The sequence below is a fragment of the Amblyomma maculatum genome, chromosome 1 (genome assembly GCF_055883805.1).
Source record: "Amblyomma maculatum isolate TAMU_Amacu chromosome 1, ASM5588380v1, whole genome shotgun sequence".
In the NCBI taxonomy this organism is placed as follows: domain Eukaryota; kingdom Metazoa; phylum Arthropoda; class Arachnida; order Ixodida; family Ixodidae; genus Amblyomma; species Amblyomma maculatum.
Window position 1 is genome coordinate 191,051,380 of NC_139344.1, and position 22,785 is coordinate 191,074,164.

A 22,785-nucleotide genomic window follows, 5' to 3' on the forward strand; every position below is an offset into this window, starting at 1 on the left:
TATGACAGGAGCTGCCAACTGCGGGAGCGGACTGACTGGCGTAAACGTCAGTCCGCGGCCATGTCAGCTGCCAGCTATACCGCCTGCCAGCTCCATGCTTGTGAATTTTCAAAGCTCACGCACATTAAAGAACCCCAGTGGTCGAAATTTTCAGAGTCCTCCACAACGGTGTCTCTTGGGTCGCTTTGGGACGTTATGACCTACAAACCAAACCAAGCCAAACAACGTCAACACCGACGCCGGCGCCGACGCCAGATTTTCGGTGACCTTAAAAAATGGGTGCAAGTTACAACTTAGAAAGTGGCGGCACGGCTGACGCATGATCCAATGTTTTCATCAGTAGACCTCATTACGCCATGCTCAAAGACAACGAGAAAGAGAAAATACTTGCCTGAACTGAGCTATAAAAAAATCCGAGTGAGACAGAAGAAGGTAGGTAAAAAATAGAACCAAAGCATAATGGCGCTACCAGAAATATATATATATATATATATATAAGAGGAGGTATTTTGTATACGCTTTACGCGGGAAATGCGAAAGGGCGCGCTTACCTTAGCGGGCCGCACTCACAGAACGGAATCTCTAAAACACAGTTCGTGTCCGCATTTCGCAGCCTGCAAACCGATGTGCGCCGTAGCGGCACCAAGATATGCTGGGTGCACCGTGGCCGGGTGTGAGCTTTTATCGTTTTACTACAGGCCCTTTGTGCGTCTGCAGATATTTTCACCTTTGTGCTCCGCGGTGACACAACACTGGCAAAAGTTCAGCGCAAGCTTGTCAGGAAGGGCACTGGGCCCATTTCTTACTGCGTCCACCAATTATTCTGCACCTGTTGGTGCAATGGCGTTTGCGCCGAGAATGTTGCCTCGTTCCTATGATTATAGGTTTTCGACGCGCGCCTATCTTGCTGATTCCTCACGAACCGAGAGGCGCCTACTTCCTGAGCAATGCGGAGATTTGTTGCTGCAGGGCCGCACGCCCATCACATTTTTAACGCCATGGCGTTGAAGGTCCCGTTACTATCACCTCTACTACCCCTCGGCCATGCCTACTACCACCTGCCAGCGCCACGTCCGTGTTAAATCACGGGCGTGGCACTGGCAGGTGGTAGTAGGCATGGCCGAGCACTGATTCTACGATGATTTATTGTGCGACTTAATTAGATCACGTGATATCAGAAAGAGCTGGGTTGCTCATGCAAGGTGGGAAGGTGGAATAAGGAATCAACCTTTCAGTTCCCTAGGAGTCAGGTACACTACACCTATAATAAGCTTCTACGCAGGCACGGTCGTACGGCTTGGTTAAAGCGGGACTTTGTATGTTGTGTGGTCGGCTAGCTATCGTGTCCCCTCAAAGGCGGAGCTCAAGTCTTCCCCATAATTTTATTCCATGAAGGCCGGGACCATAGCGCTAGTCTCTCTCACGGGATCAAATCAAGAGGAAACTACAGGTCATTCGAGCATTTCTCGTGAGTAACGGCAAACGGCATTTGTGTCGCAACGTATTGCGCTTTTTATTTTTTTATTATTGCTTTAACCATGAAAGCCTAACACTGTTCACTGCTTCTTTTTTTTTTTTTTTTTTTTCACTCTGGTAGATTTTGACAGATATGGTGGTGCGGTCTATATATGCAGTTGGACTGTGCAGCAAGGCGCACATTACTCATATGTAGAGAACAATGATTTGACGATTAATTAGCTAATCAACTTTCTATTTTTGATTCTAAGAGGCTATGTTATGTAAAGAAATTGGAGGCCGTCAACTTAAAATATGAGTCCTCTCTTTAAATGTTCTTATTCGGCATTGTGGCTCGAAATATCGGATGTCAAATGTACGCATCCGAAAGCTCGTTGAGTCGGTTTTCACGCGTTACAAATTTATAAAATATGTCGTGCTGCGCGTGCTGTTGTTACCACAATTATATTAACTGCTTCTACATCACTAAATGCATAAATTATGCCTGTTTTAGGCATAAAAATGCAATCGACATTGTTTTATAACTATGCAAGGCCAACTCAGCGAGCCTTGAGATAGTGTATTTTTGACGCTTGATATTTCGAGCCACGTTGTCGATGAAGCAAATTTAAAAAGGCGGACTAACATTTGATGCTGACCGGTTTCAATTTCGCGATATACTCCATAAAATCAAAATAAGAAGTTGATTAGTTACTTGTAGCTAATTAACCGTCTAATCATTGAGCTTGTACACGACACCCACCTTGCTGTACAACCCCCCTGCACAGAACGCACAAGCACATTTCTCTGAACACAAATTTGTAATCGTCAAAAAAAAAAAAAAAAAAAAGCTCGTTTTCGCAAGCGCACATGTGACACTTTTTCGATGCGCAGTTCCCTTCATTATAAGGAAACGATTCAGCCTTAATGACCGGTATCATATCGCAGTATCGAGTAAAAACGTCTGAAATGGATTGACGTGTTTTAAGTTTCAAAAGAACAGCATGAAATTCGTTTCATACTGCACGATCGCGTGTCAATTAATGGCGATGATGTGCACAAGCACGTTGGCTGATTCCACAAAGGGGGAAGCACCCTGGAATAGGTGGGACAGGCTACGAGCTTTCTTATTCAAATGTCAATAGCGCACGTGACCAGCAAACTCTTAACAAAATGTTTTCTTCATTCTGTGATTGGAGCAATACTTGGCAAATGAGGATAAATTTTTACAAAACCGTGTCCATGACTTTCATTAATAAGAAAACTCCTCCTCGTTTTTCATATGCTAACGATAAACATCCATTAAGACGCGTAAAAGAATTTAAACATCTCGGTGTAACTTTTTTGTTCTAATATGAAGTGGTACGGACACGTAGAGTCTAACATGCTCCAAAGCACTCAAGAAGCTTGGACTCTTAAAACGTACATTAAAAGATGCAACCCAAAACTGCAAGCTGACAGCGTACAAATGCTTAATAAGGCCTGTCCTTGAATATGCTTCGGTAGTATGGTCGTCGAACTTTGCTAAAGATGTCGCTAAGCTTGAAAACGTCAGAAAAAAAAAAAAAAAGCGAGAAGATTGATATATCAGAGGTATGACTGGCACTTCTCACCCTCTTCTTATGCTCGCGATCTATCACTTGGCACACTTCAAAACAGACGCATGTATGAACGCATTATTCTCCTTCGCAAGATCATTAACAAACAAATTTACGTTGACGCCCCCGTTTCCTTCACTACTTCTTCCGCGCGTGTCACTCGCCGTACAAACCCTTTTAACATCTCGCCGTTTATTCCGTTTTTGGGTTGATTTAAGTTTTCTTTCTTTCCCTTTACAGTTGAACTGTGGAATAATTTAAATAGCTCGTTACGTCAACTGCCTGGGGATCAGTTTGTAAAAGAACTGCCTGATCATTTGATCTTACAATGTTGTCTTGTACTTTGTGTCGGAATTATTGAACCCACTCGCGATTATTTGCTATTATGTGCTTTTTGTTCTGTTTTAAGTGAAAATTTTTTGTACCCACTCCTGCAATGTCGCACAGTCATGGGATAGCAGTATTTGTAAATAAATAAATAAATAAATTTGCGACAAGCAAGTTAGCAGTCCAGGTAGTAGGTACACCCTTCACCAAAAGTCTTCAGGACATGGACAGCGTTCTCTTCTAGTGGAATGAAGGTCCCTTGAATGCTCCATCTATCGGAGCATTGAAAGTGCACGTCAAGCGTTAAGCTTCTTTGGCGCGATAAGAAATCATTCTCTAGAATTTCAGGGTATTTTTATATTTAATGGTGCCGTCATGTCTTCATTATCCGGCTGAAACGAATAACTTTTGGAGAGTTTTGACTAAGACTGGGTTTGAAAATTGGCTTACACAATGTCAGCCCAGCTTGCGGAATATGGCACTGTAATTTAACGTTTTGCCTTCCTTTTAGAAGACAAAAGTCCTTTTCAAAAATGGCCAAAGGGAGCTGCCATATTGGAGACTGGGCTGTGCTCATAACTCAGGAAAGTGCTGAGGATTCTCCCCCCCAGGCCTGCTCCACAGCCCAGTCAAACCGGTTTCTCCGAGGGTCGTGAAAAAGTCTGTAGGGGGCACTGTTGAGTCATAATTTCTAAGGCTCCTCTATTTTTCTAAAGGTAGCGACAACTACACGACCGCCCTCTCGAGGGGTCCAGGGGCAGCGCTAGCAGACGACGCGTGGACCTCTTTCGAGCGTATACCGCGTACTCATGAAGCCGCACTTGGTGCGCACATAAACCGGTGAATTCAACAGATTTGTGTCCTCTGCTGCTCAGGAAACTTCAAAAGACAGGAATAATAACTTAAATATGCGTGTGCAGCATAAACGTAAAAAAAAAAAAAAAACGCGTGCGTTAAACGAGTCAGCTCATTCTTCTGAACCATTCTCCTCAGTACAGCGGCTAGGAAACTATTCATTAATTATGCTTTAAAATTAGTACCGAACTTGAAGTAGAAACGATATTTTAGTAAGCTTATTGGGCTCGTTTCCTTAATAAAAAATAAGTAGACCGAGTTTTCTGCAACCTTTGAGAACGTCGTTGCGCACAGCGCTCTGATGAAATAAGTGCGTCATTGCGTTTGTAACCGTTCGGATATACTCCGTTTTACACACTTTTCTTGGCTCGAGTTTATTTCGTTTACACAGTATTCCGATAGTTTTATTTTGGAGAAAAAGTCAGTTTCTCTGCAGCTGTGCATTACCAACGCATGTATATCTTCCAACAAATACAAAAAAAAAAAAAATAAGGTATGATGCGATACAAAGCTCACGGATAATATTTTCTGACTTTTCTATTCTTTATTTGTTTTGGTTTCCTTATAGCCTGTCAGGCAATAATATCACCAGTAAACTTGGATGTCGCCTCTTGAAATTTGACGAGTCCCTGTGCGCGTTCAGCGGAACTTGTTTGCATTAGGTGCAACGCTGCGAGACCCCTCCGTTAAAACAATGACTCAATAGCGTTTCAAGCACACGGTTGTTTTTACACTTTTTATGGTACAAATTTTCGTTTTAATTTTTTAATTTTATACACCAATATTTAGCATTGGCAAAAATTGACTTTCCATTGCGATCACTTTGACACATTTGCACCGTCCTCCTTTTCCAATGTTTCATTTTTCATTTATATCCATTAACTGATCAATTGTACGGACTAAATTTTCGTAATAAGCATTATCAAGCATTGGGTTTTCATTCTGAGCATTTTGACAGCATTGATTCCACGCGTAATATTGCAGTCCTGATCTGTTCGGGAAAGTAAGGGGGCTCGAAACGGTAGTGACATCTCACTAGACATCCGCAGTACAAGTAATGACTACATAGTCATAGCGTTCTTGATATTTTGCTCATGAAATAGCATATGCCCAAACAAAGGTTTTCCCGGGCAAGCGAACGGCTTTTTAAGCAGACAGAAATCCCTTCGCATAGTCGGATGTTTTCCGTGGCCATAAAAATCTTACGCACGATGTCATGAGGCCATAGCTTCCTTCTGTTGCTATTATTGTCACCGCGAAGAATGTAAAATGACTTTTTTGCGTCTTCCGCACGATTCCGGCAGCCGAAAGCTCAGCAGCCCGGCGCAGCCGCATGACTCACGCACGCTTCAAGATTTGAGTTCAGAGATGTAAGTCTTGCGTCCGCTTAAACATTAAGCAGTACTGCATATACGCCCCTTCATGGATCACTGCCTTGTCGTGGCGGAGGGGCTTGCGAAACTCGATGAAGTCGTGAGCTCTGCTGTGTAGGGCCACCCAAGATAGACAGGTCACGGCAGAGAGTTCTGACAAAATGTGATTCACTGGAGAAGGTAATGGCAACCCACTCCAGTATTTCCTGCCAAGAAAACCCTATGGCCAGTCACAATACCATTATCGATATGGCGCCGGAAGATGAGCCCCCCAGGTTGGAAGGCGTCCCACATGTTACTGGGGATGAACAAAGGGCGATTCCTAGTAGCTCCAGGACGAATGAAGCGGCTGGGCTAAAGCCAAAAGGACGCTCAGTTGTGGATGTGTCGGGAAGCGACCGGAAAGTCCGATGTTGCAAGGAGATATATCACATAGCAACATGGAATGTAAGATCTATGACGCAAGGTAAACTGGATATCGTCAAGCGAGAAATGAACAGATTGAACATTGATATCTTGGGTATCAGCGAGCTCAAGTGGACCGGAATGGGAGAATTTAACTCCGGCGACCATTATGTCTTTTATTGTGGGCACGAATCCAAGAGAAGGAATGGGGTCGCTCTCATAGTAAACAGAAGAATGGGCAAAGCAGTGCTAGGGTACAACCCTAAAAACGACCGAATGATTTCACTTCGCATCCAAGGTCACCCTTTCAACATAACAGTTATCCAAGTCTATGCACCGACCACTGCTGCTGAAGAAGCTGACGTTGAGAGATTTTATGCGGACCTACAATGCCTTTTAGACCGCACCCCATCATCAGACGTCGTTTTTCTCATAGGAGACTGGAATGCTAAGGTCGGGAGTGAAGAAATATCCGGAATTACAGGCAAGTTCGGTCTTGGTGAGCCAAATGAAGCTGGGCAGAGGCTAGTAGAGTTCTGTCAAGAAAACAACCTGACCATAGCGAACACTCATTTTCAACAGCACAAGAGGCGCCTGTACACATGGATTTCACCGGACGGTCTGTACAGGAATCAGATCGATTATATTATTTGCCGGCAGAGATGGAGAAGCGCTATACAAGCAGTAAAAACAAGGCCTGGGGCCGATTGTGGCACCGATCATCAGCTTCGTGTTGCCAAAATTAAGCTTCGATTGAAGAAAACGCAGAAAACTAGAAGGCCTTTCAGGTATGATCTGGATCAGATTCCATTAGAATATGCTGTGGAAGTGAGGAATCGATTTCAAGAATTAGATCTAGAAGACAAAGAGCCCGAAGAGATGTGGACTGATGTTCGTGATATAATACAAGAAGTTGCTACTAAGGTAGTTCCAAAGCAAAAGAAATGCAAAAAAGCAAACTGGTTATCTGAAGAGGCTTTGCAAATAGCTGAGGAAAGGAGGATGGCAAAAGGTATGGGGGAAAGAGAAAGATACAAGGTTCTCAATGCGGATTTTCAGAAAATAGCAAGGAGAGATAAGAATGCCTTCCTGAACATACAGTGTCAAGCAGTTGAGGACAACAGCCAATTAAGGAACACAAGAGCTCTGTATAAGACAATCAAAGATATCAAAGGAAGCTTCTGTGCTAGGCTGGGCGTGATAAAGGACAAACGAGGCAAGGACCTCACTGAAGCCTCAGAGATAAAGAAGAGGTGGCAGGAATACACAGAAGAACTGTACAAGAAGGACCCGGATGTGCAAACCCAACATAGGACGGTTGTGATTACTGATCTCGAGCCGGGCATCCTGAAGAGTGAAGTTGAATGGGCCTTAGCCAGCCTTGCTAAGAACAAAGCTAGCGGAATTGATGGTATTCCAGCTGAGTTGCTTCAAAACCTCAACCACGACGCTGTTAACACACTGCATACATTATGTCAAAAGATTTGGACAACCCTGCAGTGGCCACAGGATTGGAGGAGGTCAGTTTACATCCCCATTCCAAAGAAAGGCAGTGCCAAAGATTGTTCCAACTACCGCACGATCGCGCTTATTTCGCATGCTAGCAAGGTGATGTTAAAAATCCTGCAAGGTAGGCTGCAGCAGTATGTGGATCGGGAGCTTCCGGACGTGCAAGCTGGGTTTCGCAAGGGCAGAGGAACTAGAGACCAAATTGCCAACCTTCGCTGGATCATGGAAAAAGCAAGAGAGTTCCAGAAACCCATTTACTTCTGCTTTATTGATTATGCGAAAGCGTTTGACTGCGTAGATCACAGCAGATTGTGGCAAGCTCTCCAAGAGATGGGAGTTCCAATTCACCTCATCTGTCTCCTCAGGAACCTTTATGAAGGGCAAGAGGCCACAGTCAGAACTGGGCATGGTCTTACTGATTGGTTTCCGATTGAGAAAGGGGTGAGGCAAGGCTGCATACTGTCGCCCTGCCTATTTAACCTATATGCAGAGTGCATCATGAGGAAGGCCGGTCTGGACGAGTCTTCAGCTGGAGTGAAGATTGCTGGAAAACGTATCAACAACCTTAGATATGCGGATGATACCACTTTAATGGCAGAAAGTGAAGTGGAACTCAAGAGACTTCTGATGCGCGTACAAGAAGAGAGTGAGAAGTTTGGGCTTAAACTGAACATTAAAAAGACGAAGATCATGGCGTCTTGCCCTATCAAGTCCTGGAGCATCAATGGACAAGAAGTGGAAGCTGTGACAGATTTTCTGTTCTTTTGCGCCAAGATTACCTCGGAAGGAGACTGCAGCCATGAAATTAGGAGACGCCTGCTTCTGGGAAAGAGAGCAATGGTTAGCCTTGACCGCCTAGTAAAGAGCAGAGACATTAGTCTGCCAACCAAGATCCGTATAACCCGTGCTATGGTCTTTCCAGTTGTGATGTATGGATGCGAGAGTTGGACTGTGAAAAAGGCTGACCGCCGAAGAATTGACGCGTTTGAATTGTGGTGCTGGCGAAGACTCTTAAGAGTTCCTTGGACTGCCAGAAGATCAAATCAGTCGATATTGTCGACCATAAACCCTGACTGCTCATTGGAGGGTCAAATTCTAAAGTTAAAGCTCAGCTACTTTGGTCATCTGATGAGAAGAGAGGAGTCGCTGGAGAAAGATTTGATGTTGGGAAAGGTTGAGGGTCGCCGGAGAAGGGGTAGGCAGCGAACGCGATGGTTAGATGGCATTCTCGAGGCATTGCAGATGAAGCTATGTGATGTTAAGAAGATAGTGAGAGACCGGAAAGCGTGGCGTGACATGGTCCATAGGGTCACGAAGAGTCGGACACGACTGAACGCCTGAACTGAACTGAACTGAACTGCATATACGCTCCTAAAAATGCAATAGAGGCATGTGAAGTACTTTTTGCTTAACTAATCGGCCAATACCACGCTGGCAAGCGCAGACCGCCGTGCATTTCAGCGGTGCAGCGAGCACCGCTGGACCCTTTGGGCGGAGCTTGGCGGTGAAGAGGTCACGTGCAGCCAACCGGCCTATCGGAGGGAGGGGCGGCTGGATCAAGACCTGTCGCTACCTTTAAAAAAATAGAGGTACCTTAATAATTTCACTTCGTGTTCCAACCTTCAACACCTCGTGTTTTTAAAAGCTTAAATCTAACCAGTGACAAGGCACTTACCGTGCAGTCTTCGCACTGCGCTCCTTTGCCTACGCTCTGCAGGCTGCTGCGGGTTCTTCTAGCTATAGCTCCGCTGGCACCCGCGACGAGAGCCCGCGCAGAACGCAGTGGGGAAGCCGCGCGACCCACTGCTCGTGACGTTACAATATATCCTGACTGTTCCACGCAGCGGGCCACAAGCGCTTGGTAGGGTGCCGAACAGTTCGGGCGCGATTCATCGGTCATCCAGAGCAGGGCGAGGACTTTCAAGCGTTAAAGCACTTCGAAGCATATGACGGTATAGTAGCTGCATGCCGCGAAGCGCGTTTCCATTGTTGGCAAGTTCAGCTCCCGCGTCGCTCATCGCTCACGTTGCGTGTCTCCGTACTCGGCGAATCCGATTCATGAGTGTTTTTCCGAAAAAGCTCAGTGACAGCTGTAGTGTGGTGAGAAATACTCCGCGTGTGGTTGGGAGCCTTTACAACGCGTGCGCTCGTTTTCTAGTAGTCTCTTTCTTTGGGCCCTTTGAAGTATCCGGAGAGAATGAAAATCAGGGCAGCTTCTGTTTTATTGCGAAAGAAATACTACGAAATCCAAAGCGAGACATCGGGTGGCCGCAGCTACGCCGTGAAGAGGCGTAGCTACGGTCTCCTCATAAAAAAATCAGCCTGTCATGACATTTGAATTCACGTTATCCCTATGCCACAGGGGGGAGCTGCCAACTCGGGCCGCTCCTTTCATATGGGAGGGTGATATCAGAATCAGCCTGCTAGAACCGTTTGCATTCTCGTTACCCCTACGACACGGAGGCACGTCCCTGGTAGCTTACGCTCTCGCGTCATACTCTTAAAGGATGAGCTTAAGTGTCCCCAATAATGTAGCACCTTACACCGATAGGGCATGATGGGGGATAATGTAGCAGGCTAAAGAAGCTTCCGCTATTGCTTTCGCAATTCAATTAGGGTTAACCAGAGCTAAATCACGACAAAATATTTAAGGTGAGAATAACCGCGGTTCCCTTAAGCAAGTTAATAATTAAGCGACGGCTGCATACCCATGAAGGTGCACTCTTGTGCCCGAAGTTTTACCGAGAAAGTTCCCCTTGCTGGCCGCCTATTGAAGCCATGCGCCGACACAGCGCGCTCATCTGGCTGCCCATGCATGTATACGAGCATCGTCAACGCTCCCGGACGTGTGCTGTCCTCTGCAGCATCACCTATGAGTCAACCTCCAGTCGAGAGCCCTGCTGCTGCGAAGCGTCTGGTACAATCCCCAGAGCTTCGCTATGTCCCTATACGACCTGTGGCCGGGAGCATGCCGGGACAGCCTCGTGGGTATAAAAGCGAGTCCGGTCACTAGAGGAGGGGTGCGGTGAGATACAAGCGGTCGACAGAGGGACTTCGCTGATCATCAGCAAGCGCATCCACTCTCAAGAGTTAAATAACCGTAATACTAACGCCAAAACGGTCCCTCACCATCCCGTTACTTCGGCTGCCCTCTCCGCGCCCGCAGCAAGAAAACTTGGTCGCACTACCATGGCATCACAACATGCAGTGGCTGCAGCAGGAAGATGCAACCATGGTGGCAGCCATTATAGTAACGACTGTTGACAGTCAGTCGGTTTCTGTGCCTACCACTGGATAAAGTTCGCTTTATACTATGTAGGCGTACTAATCTAGCGACTTCCTTCTTTTCAGATCACAGGCCTCGTGTTAGCTGCTGCTACTTTGAAATTGAAATTTCCAGAGTCCAGTAGCGCGATTTTGTTCAGGATGCTTAGAATTAGAAGCACATTCTCTCTTAACAGATTTCCAGGTTTGCTAAAGCAGCGACTTATTTATTTTTTCTTTATATTTGCTCAAGAAGTCTCGGCAGTATGCCTGACGGCGCCGCAGACGGCAACGATTTCGCCGCTTCTTACTGCCCTGGCGGACAGCGGCAAAGCTACCCTCTTTTGGTGACCCCCTGTCACGTTGTGATAATACAGCGTGTGCTGCAGTCACGTTATCACACTCCATTCCTTGCTGATAAAAACGTTATTTCGACTGAATTTTAAGATATATAGCTTTCTTATTTTCCTAAATATCCTAAATACTGTTGCAAACAGTTTGCTGAATATGTAAGTGCCACATATTCAATATGTATCGTTCGTTTAATTTCAGTTTTGAACGATACTATAACCCCTTAGTGACGAGCGACCAATGGCATAGACTCTTATCCATTCTTCCTCATATTCAGAAATTTCGGACAAATTTCGAGAACGTTCTTGAACGTGTTGTTTTCTCATATCATTAAAATTGCACTACAGTAATATTTACACGAGCAGATGCTTCTTCGGTAGGCTTATAATTGTTTTGATATTTATTTTTCTATGGCAGTCTCGATTGCTGCGCTAAAAACTTCGGAAGCAAAATTTTGCTACACATCACAAGCTTAGAGAATATCTATCAATATTGCTACCGGTGAAAAAAGACCACGAGGGATAGCGATGAGATGATTTTAATGAATGCCGGCGAGCCTATGCGAGCGCTCCTGCCCACGCCACTGTCCAATTTATCTTCCTCATCCGTAACAATATGTTCATAAAAGTATCTTAAAATATTTCATGGTTTCTTCAGTATAATTTAAAGTCGCATGACATTGGTTACCTATGGCAGTCTTAATTAGTCGTGAGCGCAGGGCGAACTTCAAAAGCGAAAATTGGCTTCGCATTGGGAGATAATACCGGCTGTATCAATATGTTCATAAAAGTATTTTACTATAATCCACAGTTGCCTCACAATTATTTTGGTTTTCTATTGCAGTCTTAAGTGGTTGATGGTTTTAGTGCGCTGGTACCAGAGCATACCAGAGCCATTAACGTGTCCGGACATCGCACAAATAACCCAGGGCTCTCTCTCCCTTTAAGTTTGGCCAAGGTAAATTAGGCCAAGGTAACTTGAAGGCCAAATTTAGTGTCACACGAAGACCTGATATATACCTATAGCGTAGTGAAGGTTTCGCTTCCATTGTATATTGGTTTATAAGAAAGGAAAGGCGCGGTATTTGTCAAGGTCACTTGAAGATGAAAACTTAAGTGACGGCTGCCCGATGTAGCGTAATGAAGCTTTGGCTTTAAAACCGTTTTTGAGTTGTCGCGCGGTGGCTCGATCGACAAACGCGACGCAATTCCAACACGCTTGAAAATTATCGCTGTGTCGCTGCCGCTTGTAGCTGAGTTGTTGCTGAGTTGCTGCACGCAAGCTGTAACTGAATTGTTGCCGCTTGCGTGCGAATCAGCCTTTACTGCTCCCTTCATTCTCACTATCATCGCATTCCCTGCCAGTGCTTTTACCCGTTCCCAAGGTCCACCCTAACCCACATCCTTTTACTGTCTGACGAGTCCTCCCCTCGCTAAGGACTGGGAGGCCGCACAGTGGTCTGAGGAAACTACTCGGCCGAATATTGCGCCTCCAGCAGGGCCGTCAACGTCATCGGCCGTCTTAACATGAACGATCGATCGCGGGTGAGGTCGTGCGCGGCTAATAGCCCTAAAGGGCAAAATCTTTGCTTCTATAAACTGTTCAACACCACCACGTAAAGCTGTCCACGAATATGGGAAAAACCGCGTCCCTTTCTTCAACCACGGTGCAAGGAGGAGATAAAAGCTACGCGTGATCGACGACGCGACGGAAGATGTCTCGCTGTGAAAACCGCCACACTATACTGCCCCCGGTCGTGATTCGCACCAGCGCTGGAGCAAACAGATCAGCGTTGTTTTCCGATGCCTTCGATCATTCTGCCCCCAATGCAGCCTATCGCCATGCTGGCCACTCACGGCCAACATGCAGCAATTGTGGCCTCTCGCTCTCACGTCGGCTTCCTCATCGCACATCCTTATGCTCTGCGCTTCCAAATGCTCGGCACCAGTGGCGTCTACCTTGGATGCTTCGATAGTTTTCATTGCAGCGTGACACTGCGTCTCTTAACCTTTCGAGGTCTGCTGGGACAACCAGTGAGGCGAATGAAGTCATGAGAGTCCGCAAGCACTCAAGGTATACATGTAGACGCGTATCTTATCGACGTCTGGCGCGGGAGCAGTTTAAAACAAACTATGCTGCCGTGCGGGGCATATTTATGACATCCGTTCTGCCAACGATTCACCTTCTGAGCTGCCCACTCCGTTTTTTGCACGCAATTTCATTTTACTTACCCGTGCCCGCAAAGTTAATCGCCATTAATCAAGCATGTTTGTTTGTTTTGTGGGGTTTAGCGTCCCAAAGCAACTAAGGGTATGTGAGACACCGTAATGGAGGGCTCCAGAGATTTCGACAACCTGGGGTTCTTTAACGTGCACTGACATCGCACAGCACACGGGCGCCTTGCTTTTTATGATCGAAAAGCGGCCGCCGAGGCCGGGATTCGATCCCGCATCCTTGGGAACAGTAGTCGAGCGCCGTAACCACTGCACCACTCCGGCGAGCATTAATCAAGTAACAATTAAAGACTTCGTTCACTACGCTTCTTGAATACCAATATTTAACTTCGGCACAGACTTTTAATTACATATATACTGTCTTGAGCGAAAGTTTGACTTATAAGCCCCGCCGCGGTGATGCAGTGGTTAGGGCGCTCGACTGCTGTGCCCAAGGATGTGGGACAGAATCTCGGATGCGGCGGCGCCTTTTGAAGCGAAAGCTTCACTACGCCATGCCAAGCCAAGGTTGCCGTGCAAAGCCGAAGCCGTTACTGCGCATGCGCCGAGAAACAGGTGCGCCGTTGCAGGTCCGCCGCCGCCAATTCCGCACCCTCGCTGAGAAATATTATGCATGCTGGAATGCTAACGTGCAAGGGTGGAAGAACGGGCTAGTTGGTAAATCATCTTGGAAAGCAAACTAGCGCATTTCAAAACACAGAAACAGGGAGCGAACGACAACACAGCGCTGACTTCAACTGGTTTTTTATTAGAGAGTGACACAATATATATGTACGAAAAGTGGGCGTGAAAGAATTGATAACTGCTGAGTTTGCACGAGGCGTAAAACACCGAACGCAAAGTTAAAAGGCGCACGATAACAATATAGGTCAAAGCAAGGCAGAACGGCAGGGCTAATAAAAATAAAGAAGCGAAAAAGGGGGTGGCCAATAGGTAAAAACAGTTAAAGATGGCACAGCAAATTGCAAGGAGCAAATGTATGGCTAGGAAAATGATTAACGCAAGCATTTCCATGGCGGCCAGGTCCATCATTTAAATCGTCCAAAAAACAATGGATCAAAGAAACACTATGAAACGAGACACTACCACGCCAAACACACAAACACGCACGCACACACGCACGCACGCGCGCGCGCGCACACACACACACACACACACACGCGCACACACACACACACACACACACACACACACACACACACACACACACACACACACACACACACACACACACACACACACACACACACACACACACACCTGACAGCTACTTTCAGTGAGCTTTTATATCCACCACATGAGGCGCTCATTTCAGAGCCAGCCAGTGTAGGGTGAGCCATTGATCCTCCCAAGTCGAGAGAAGTTAAACATTTTAAGGTTTGTGACGGCAAAATAGAAAATTAAAGAGGGAATGCTCACTTTCTCCATGATTTTAATTTAAAAACTTCGCTCTTCCACCTTAATGCGAATATTATGCACATGCATCCGCTAAAAACACGCATGCTACTTGGTCAACCTCAGGGGCAGCCATCCACGGCCCTGCTTTGGATCATGTTTGGCTGGCGGGCATTATGGGCCGACTAATTCCTTACCATTTGCCGCTTTGTGGCTGGACCAAAATACCGCTAGAATCAGTATGAAAGGGAACACGGGTGCGCATGACCAGCACGCTTTGCAAAGCGCTGCCACCAACACAAGACCAGAATGAATGGCACCAAGGCTATGCTCGGAAAGAGGAGCCGACCAAGCTACCTTTGGATGCGTCTTTACCACTGATTCTCATCACCTGTCGGTGACAGCGCATTTGAAAGCATAGAGGCCACGCGCTCCCGTGTTCCCTCTCATATTGCTTCTATAGCTGTACTTGGCCCACATCGTGGGTAGCCAACCACAGCATTATTTTGGGTCATGTTTGCCTGCCGAGCGTTGGGTGCCGACTAATTCCCATCCATTTGCAAATAACTGGCTGAACTTTTTTGGCCAAATATTAATTAGCGCGATTGGCAGTCAACCAGGGTCTATCTCTGGGCTTGCATTGGCTGGCCGAGAATACCGGCTGCCGAGTTCTGTCCAGTCGTTTACCGAGGTTCGGCTGTCAGCCAGTTTCAGTTGTGTAGCGTGTACGGCATAGATTAATCATCGCCTGTCATCGGTGTCTCAGAGCAAGCATCTGTTTTTAATGTGCCAGCATTGGTGCCACGCTGCAGTGAACCCCTGAGGCGAGCTGTGCGTCAGTGTGTGGAATTGTTTCCTTCCTAGGTGTGTGGCAACCGCAAGCTGCACCGTTCGGGGCAGAGAAGAACAGTCGATGCGGAAAGAAAATAAGTATGGCCGCAATTGAGCCGAGGCTGCGTTTCGATCACGCCGCTACGCGAACAGATCCGTTTATCGTTGTTGTTGTTGTTGTGCCCTTAGATAATAGCACATACCCACGAGGGGGATTGGCCACGCGTGAAACCAGTAGTAAGGGAGTTGCGCTGTTAGATATAAGAAATAAAAAAAAAAAAACCTAATACATAGTAATATGCGATACGACAGAAAAAGGCCCTACTGATCAGAAAACAAAAAGGAATAATTTCAGCTCAATGAGAACCTGAAGAGGGGAAGCAGCGGAATCAGCACACCTAGCAAAGAACCCGACCAGAGGCGTTAACAAATTTGTGTACCGCTGAGCGAACTGTCCCGCTGCTGAAGCCGAGCTGAGTAGCGCCAAACGAAAGTAAATTTGGAACAGTCAAGGATATAGATAATTGTTTGCACGGAATTTCAAGGAAGAGTTTTCGGAGGGAGGCGAAACGGCCACAGGACAGGAAAAAAGGCTCCAACGTCTCAGGTTCATTGCAGTATGAACACATGGCTGAAGGAGAACAACCTGATCTATGAAGATAAAAGTTAAGGGGAGGAATCCTGCACCTGAACTTTGTCAGACACACCTCGCACTGTCGTGAAAGGCACTGTCCAGGATTCCATTTATACCTCAAATGCAGGCAAAAGATAAAAAGGCCGAATTTCAGGATTTCATCCAAAGAAATTGTTTGAATCGCGCCGCCAACCATAAAGAGAAGTGTGGAATTAATGACAGGATAGGGCCATTCAAAGAGGCGGAAGCAAGAAAGTCCGCGGATTCGTTCATCGAAATTCCACAATGGCCAGAAACCCACGCAAGTCTAGTTTCGCGGATATGAGACGGCACGAGGTCATAAAACTGGCGACGCAAAGAAGAGGCAGTCGAGGAAGTCATGGCAGTACAATCTGAAAGAGCGTCCGTCACTACAATAACGTTGGAGTGATCTAAACTCTCTGGATGGCTAAAACAATAGCTAAAAATTCCGCAATAAATATGGGGGTATTATCGGGAAGGCGGAGTGAGAAAGCCCAATCAAGTTGAGAAGAAAAAATCCCAACACCCGCTTTTTCCTCGCGCTGTGTGGCATCAGTGGCAATCACAACATGTGAATGGAAATGTTGCAGATGGTTATTCAAAATGGAAACCGAAGTAAACACTGGCAAAGAGTTGGCATGATTGGGATAAATGCCAGCATGGACCAAATTAACTTGAGGTAGACGAGAACTGTCTTGTGAAAGAGAGCACATTTCTACTGACAACGGAGTTATTAGCGACTGCACATATACAACCTGCTGCCTTTGATAGGGAGACCAATGCGTACGAAAAAATAAATTAGGAGAGGTAATGAAAATTGTTTGAGAACAAGATATGACAGAATCATATAATTTTAGAATGGACTGTACCGTAAGTTGCTGAAAACGGGAATCCAAAGGAAGTATCCGCGCCTCAGAGTATGACATTTAATGCCACAAAACTTATGGGGGTGTTCAATTCTCGTAAGAGGAGAATGCGCCACGAGGGGACTAGACGCTACGGTCGCCTTCTAGCCCCGACGTGCCAGCCCTAGCAGACAGAGCTGTGACCCCCAACCCGCGGTGCGAGAAATCGCCACTGCGGCGGGTTCGGGCCAGAGGGGACAAACACCGAGTTGCGTACTCGAACAAGAGTTTATTGCACTGCTCGAGTACACGGCAAAGGAACAGCAATTAAGAACAACCACCGTGTAGCGAGCGAAAGCCGCGTACGGGGGTGAAATAACAACCACCTAATAGGGAAGCGCGTCAAGTAGGTGAGAGGAAGTGTCTGCTCACCTGACACAGCTTCTCGCTCACATCCCGTTGCGGTGCCTACGGTCAGTGTGCGATTCTCGGTGACGGCGGTGGTCTCCTCGGCGGAAATCATGAACCGCGCGCGTGCGCGCCCATTCGCCGAAGAACCGAGCGAGTTGCTACAGTCGCGCTCCTCGACACGGAACGGGAGAGGAGGTCTCCCGGTTACGCCGGCAGGAAAGAGGGAAGCCCGCGGCAGCGTCGCCGCAGGGGCCCGGGAGGCGGCGGGGGGTGGCCAGCATGCCCTCTCCTCCGCCAACCTCTCTGCCAGCGCGCGTAATCACGCGTGTTAATTACGCGCGGGCGTTACAATGGAGGAAGGGGATTGTGAATCCCCACAAACTATAGGAAGTCCCAGGCAAAGCCGCAATGCTTGCCGTTCAATCAAGAGAAGTGGTCGAAGTTTGTAAGCCGTGCAGCCTGTAAACAATACGCAGACGAATTCCAGAATAGGGCGCACATAAAGTTTATAGATCATAACAAGGACAGATCTTCTCATTCCATATCTCCTATGCTGATGCGACGCAGTCGACCCAAGGCACGCTCCCCTTTTCGCTTAATATGTTCAATATGAGATCTCCAGCTCATCGAAGAATCATAGAAAACGCCCAAGTACTTAAGAGTAGTCAACTGAACTAAAGACTCTAGATGGAATCAAAGAGAAATAGAAACATGTTGATTGACCGGAAAGACTAGCATGAAGCATTTATTGACTTTTAGAGTAAAGGAAAGATTATCTAGCCAGGATTCAAGAGCATTTAGGTAATTCTGTAAGGTAATTCGTTGACGCCGCCGATGGCGAGGGCAGCGGGGCGCCAAGCTGCTCCCGCTGGTGAAGCCACGGCCGCGAGCACCGAACGGCGCCGAGGCGGGCTCTTTGCTGCAGCTTTCGTCGTGCTGGACGCAGGGGCCTGTTCCACGAACTCCGGCTGGCTCGCTCCGTAGCCGACCGGAAACCGTTTGTCTTGGCCCGGTTGACGGTGACAGCAGGCTCTGGCTGCGGGAACGCCACTCCTTGGACGGCCTGCTCCTCGATGCTGCAACGGTCGTCGTGGCCTCCGCCGGCTCCCCTCCTTGCTGGCTGCAATGCTGTCTTTTCCCTAGTTACATTTTTTTTTTCTTTTTCAAATCTACCCCCGCTCGATCTTTTCCAAGAGAAAGCGCGTGCTTGCTCTGGAAGCAAAATGCGCTGAATATTAACAGAGCGTCCCATCTATATTCAGCACAAGAAATTACTCCCTGCGCATTGGTCAGAGTACGTCTGCTGTGGGCGCAAGTCGTAACGAGGCGCGATGCTCGAAATCCCAAGCCTTGCCTCTCGCTGCAGCTGCCTACTGGTGGGGGAGTGCGTCCTCCTCGGGCCACGCAGCGGGGCTCGGATTGCGGTGCGCTTTGTGTAAAGTCTAGCGCCGCCATCTTTGCTTGCAGCTCTGTCGCGCGTCGGCGTGTGCCCAACGCAGCAACCGTGGCGTTGTTGCGAACCTATAGAACAAGTTCTACCCATTCGACAACGTCACCATGCACATCACTAGGCAGCGAAATGACACAACCTGAAGAAAAGTCTTGGGGCCGTTCGCATGCTCAGCGATGCACATGTGCGATATAGCTCGTCTCAGCGTGACCAACCTCGAAGGACTCAGTTTATCCTTCGTGTGGGGAAAGGATTGCGCTAGGTGCTGTAGTACTGACGGCAGGGATCCAACGCGCTCACAGCAATACAAGGTGTGTAGCGCCCGCACAGGCAGCAATACCAGCGTGCCCTTATGTGCGCCGCGGACGCGCCGCTCGGCTCCCGGAGCCCGTCGAACACTGGTCGACAAAATAAAAGAAAAAACAGGATCCTACCGCGTTCCTAAAGCTCCCTTAAGGCTGACTAGGCTCCCCACTGCTCTGATGGAATTAAAACGGTCAGCACTTAAACTCAGAGAAGCCGGGTAGGCCGGCCCTTCTCTGAGGCTGCGAGCCATCGCGACGAACTGGCTAACGGGCGCGGCAGAAAGGATAGTAATAACACTTCTCATGCCTTCAACGTGCGCGTGCAAAAGTACATACGCTACAACGTTTCCAGTTCTCCCGTAGAGCATGGTAAGTCAAAACACTACGAGAGAATGCCCATCACACCAGCGTCCCCGCGTCACCCTGCTACAGAGCGGTGGAGTCGTGTATGACATCCTGCTCTCGCAGAAAATTACAAGATCACAGTGGCTAGCGTCAGCTCCTGACCTCTCGCAATAAGAACAGTTAAGGTGGTTTTGCTTGCTTGCCGTTGTGCAATCACCACTGCAGTATTAGAAGATACTGAAAAGTCAGTCCTGCTCACTGCCATGGCTAGTCTATGTGTCGGCGTCGTACACACACAGACACTCGATTTGTCACACCTCTGGCCCCACGTTGGGCGCCATAATATGGGGGTGTTCAATTCTCGTAAGAGGAGAATGCGCCACGAGGGGATTAGACGCTACGGTCGCCTTCTAGCCCCGACGTGCCAGCCCTAGCAGACAGAGCTGTGACCCCCAACCCGCGGTGCGAGAAATCGCCACTGCGGCGGGTTCGGGCCAGAGGGGACAAACACCGAGTTGCGTACTCGAACAAGAGTTTATTGCACTGCTCGAGTACACGGCAAAGGAACAGCAATTAAGAACAACCACCGTGTAGCGAGCGAAAGCCGCGTACGGGGGTGAAATAACAACCACCTAATAGGGAAGCGCGTCAAGTAGGTGAGAGGAAGTGTCTGCTCACCTGACACAGCTTCTCGCTCACATCCCGTTGCGGTGCCTACGGTCAGTGTGCGATTCTCGGTGACGGCGGTGGTCTCCTCGGCGGAAATCATGAACCGCGCGCGTGCGCGCCCATTCGCCGAAGAACCGAGCGAGTTGCTACAGTCGCGCTCCTCGACACGGAACGGGAGAGGAGGTCTCCCGGTTACGCCGGCAGGAAAGAGGGAAGCCCGCGGCAGCGTCGCCGCAGGGGCCCGGGAGGCGGCGGGGGGTGGCCAGCATGCCCTCTCCTCCGCCAACCTCTCTGCCAGCGCGCGTAATCACGCGTGTTAATTACGCGCGGGCGTTACAATGGAGGAAGGGGATTGTGAATCCCCACAAACTATAGGAAGTCCCAGGCAAAGCCGCAATGCTTGCCGTTCAATCAAGAGAAGTGGTCGAAGTTTGTAAGCCGTGCAGCCTGTAAACAAGACGCAGACGAATTCCAGAATAGGGCGCACATAAAGTTTATAGATCATAACAAGGACAGATCTTCTCATTCCATATCTCCTATGCTGATGCGACGCAGTCGACCCAAGGCACGCTCCCCTTTTCGCTTAATATGTTCAATATGAGATCTCCAGCTCATCGAAGAATCATAGAAAACGCCCAAGTACTTAAGAGTAGTCAACTGAACTAAAGACTCTAGATGGAATCAAAGAGAAATAGAAACATGTTGATTGACCGGAAAGACTAGCATGAAGCATTTATTGACTTTTAGAGTAAAGGAAAGATTATCTAGCCAGGATTCAAGAGCATTTAGGTAATTCTGTAAGGTATGAATAAGGTATGTATATCTGTGGATGAAGAAAAGAAGGCAATATCGTCAGCGTAGACGTACAAGTGAACATCGTCTCTCAAAGGTACTGAAGAAAGGAAAATATTGAATAAAAGAGGGGACAGGACCGAACCTTGAGGAACGCCTTTCGATTGAGAAAATGTGCGAGATGAAAGACCACCCTGATAACAGTAAAAAAAAAATCTTCCTGATAGAAATTCTTGAATCCAGGTGACTAATTCGGAACTTGACAATTTATCAAATGACAATTTAGTAGTCTATGATCCACACTGGCTTTTGAATTATCCAAAGTTACTAGAGCAGATATTTCACGAGACCAACTAGCCAAACGAATTCTGCTCTCCAGGTCAATATGAGCAGACCATATTGAGCATTTTGGACGGAAGCCAATCTGTCTGAGAGAAAGAATTTTATGTCTTTTTTTTTTAAGACAAACGTACATGGATTATGCACTCCATTTTTTTTTTTTTCACCAGTATAGAAGTTAAAAAAATCGGTCTGATATTGTCAAGGACATAGCCAAGGCTTTTATTCTTTACTAGCAGAGCCAGTTTGGCAAGCTTCCTGGAGCTAGGTATCCAGGAGTACTTTAGCGAACAGTTAACAATATTTAATAATTCCTGTGAAGAAATCTGGAATAGAACCTTTAACATGCCAACAGTAATACCATCAGGGCCTGGAGCTGAAGCTATTGTCTTTGAAATTACAGTTGCCAATTCCGACATAGTCACCTCGGAAAAATCTGTCGCAGCGACCGGGAATGCGAGCGGCCTTTGGCATGGCGACGAAACGTGAATTTCTAGACCTCGACCAACACTATCCAATAAATCAGCCGCCTCTCTTGGGCTCATCACCACAGATGAAGACCCGACTACTTGCTGCGGAGATTTAGCACGGCGCAGGAAACGAAATAGTGCACTCCGGTGCTTATTATCAGATTAAAAAGAATGTAAATCAGTCTTATGTTTTTGCTTGGCAGATGACACACGTTTAAAAAGGGCAGCATGAAACTTGTATCCAATTAGAGGGGGACTGATTATGACGCAGACTCTTCCATGCAGCTTTTTGGCACCGATAAGCACGAGTGCAGTCAGTATTCCACCAAGATGAATTTGAGGGCTGACCAGATGTGGCAACAGAAAATTCAGCCGGTTCGATCGCATCGTGCAACCATGACGCCACCCGTGAATGAGCGCCAGAAGGAGAAATAGTGGAGACGTTTTCGTGTTTAACATAATTTACAAAGCGCCTCTGATAAGCTCCGTAGACAGATTTTGAAAGAATTGTAGGTAATAGGAAGAGGATCACTGCTGGTTCCGCTATTTATGGGCGCCCACGATGATATAAGAAGATCCGAAGTTGAAAAAGTAAGATCCAGAGCTAAGGAGCACTGTCCCCTCATGAAGGTGATATCCCCAGAATTGTGGCACTGGAGGCCATTGTCCTGAATCCAGTCCCACAACTTACGACCACAAAAATCAGTTTTTAGACCCCAAGTAATATGATGCGAATTGAATTCACCAGCTGATATCAGATTTTGAGAACAACGAGTTAGCAAAGCATCCAGCTGCGAAGTACAACGAACGCCATTTGGGAAGTACGCATTGGCCAAAGTGAAAGGGGTACTACCGAGCAGCGTAAACTCCAAACCAAATATTTCGCAATCTTGACAAACGAATTCAT

General features: G+C 47.3%; 1 protein-coding gene across 3 annotated transcripts in view; it reads right to left on the reverse strand.

The window, feature by feature from the left end:
- Positions 1-22,785, reverse strand: part of LOC146205227 (beta-alanine transporter-like) — a 166,702-nt gene that overhangs the window by 27,769 nt on the left and 116,148 nt on the right. The window contains exon 1 of one of the 3 annotated variants that reach the window (XM_084582640.1): positions 17,530-17,646. The exons of 1 other annotated variant lie outside the window; for it this stretch is intronic. In XM_084582640.1, the coding sequence (XP_084438766.1) occupies positions 17,530-17,620 (91 nt within the window). In that variant the 5' untranslated portion in view covers positions 17,621-17,646. Of the gene's footprint in view, positions 1-551; positions 632-17,529; positions 17,647-22,785 lie in introns of those variants that run through there. One more of the 3 variants, XM_084582657.1, reaches the window with a different exon arrangement.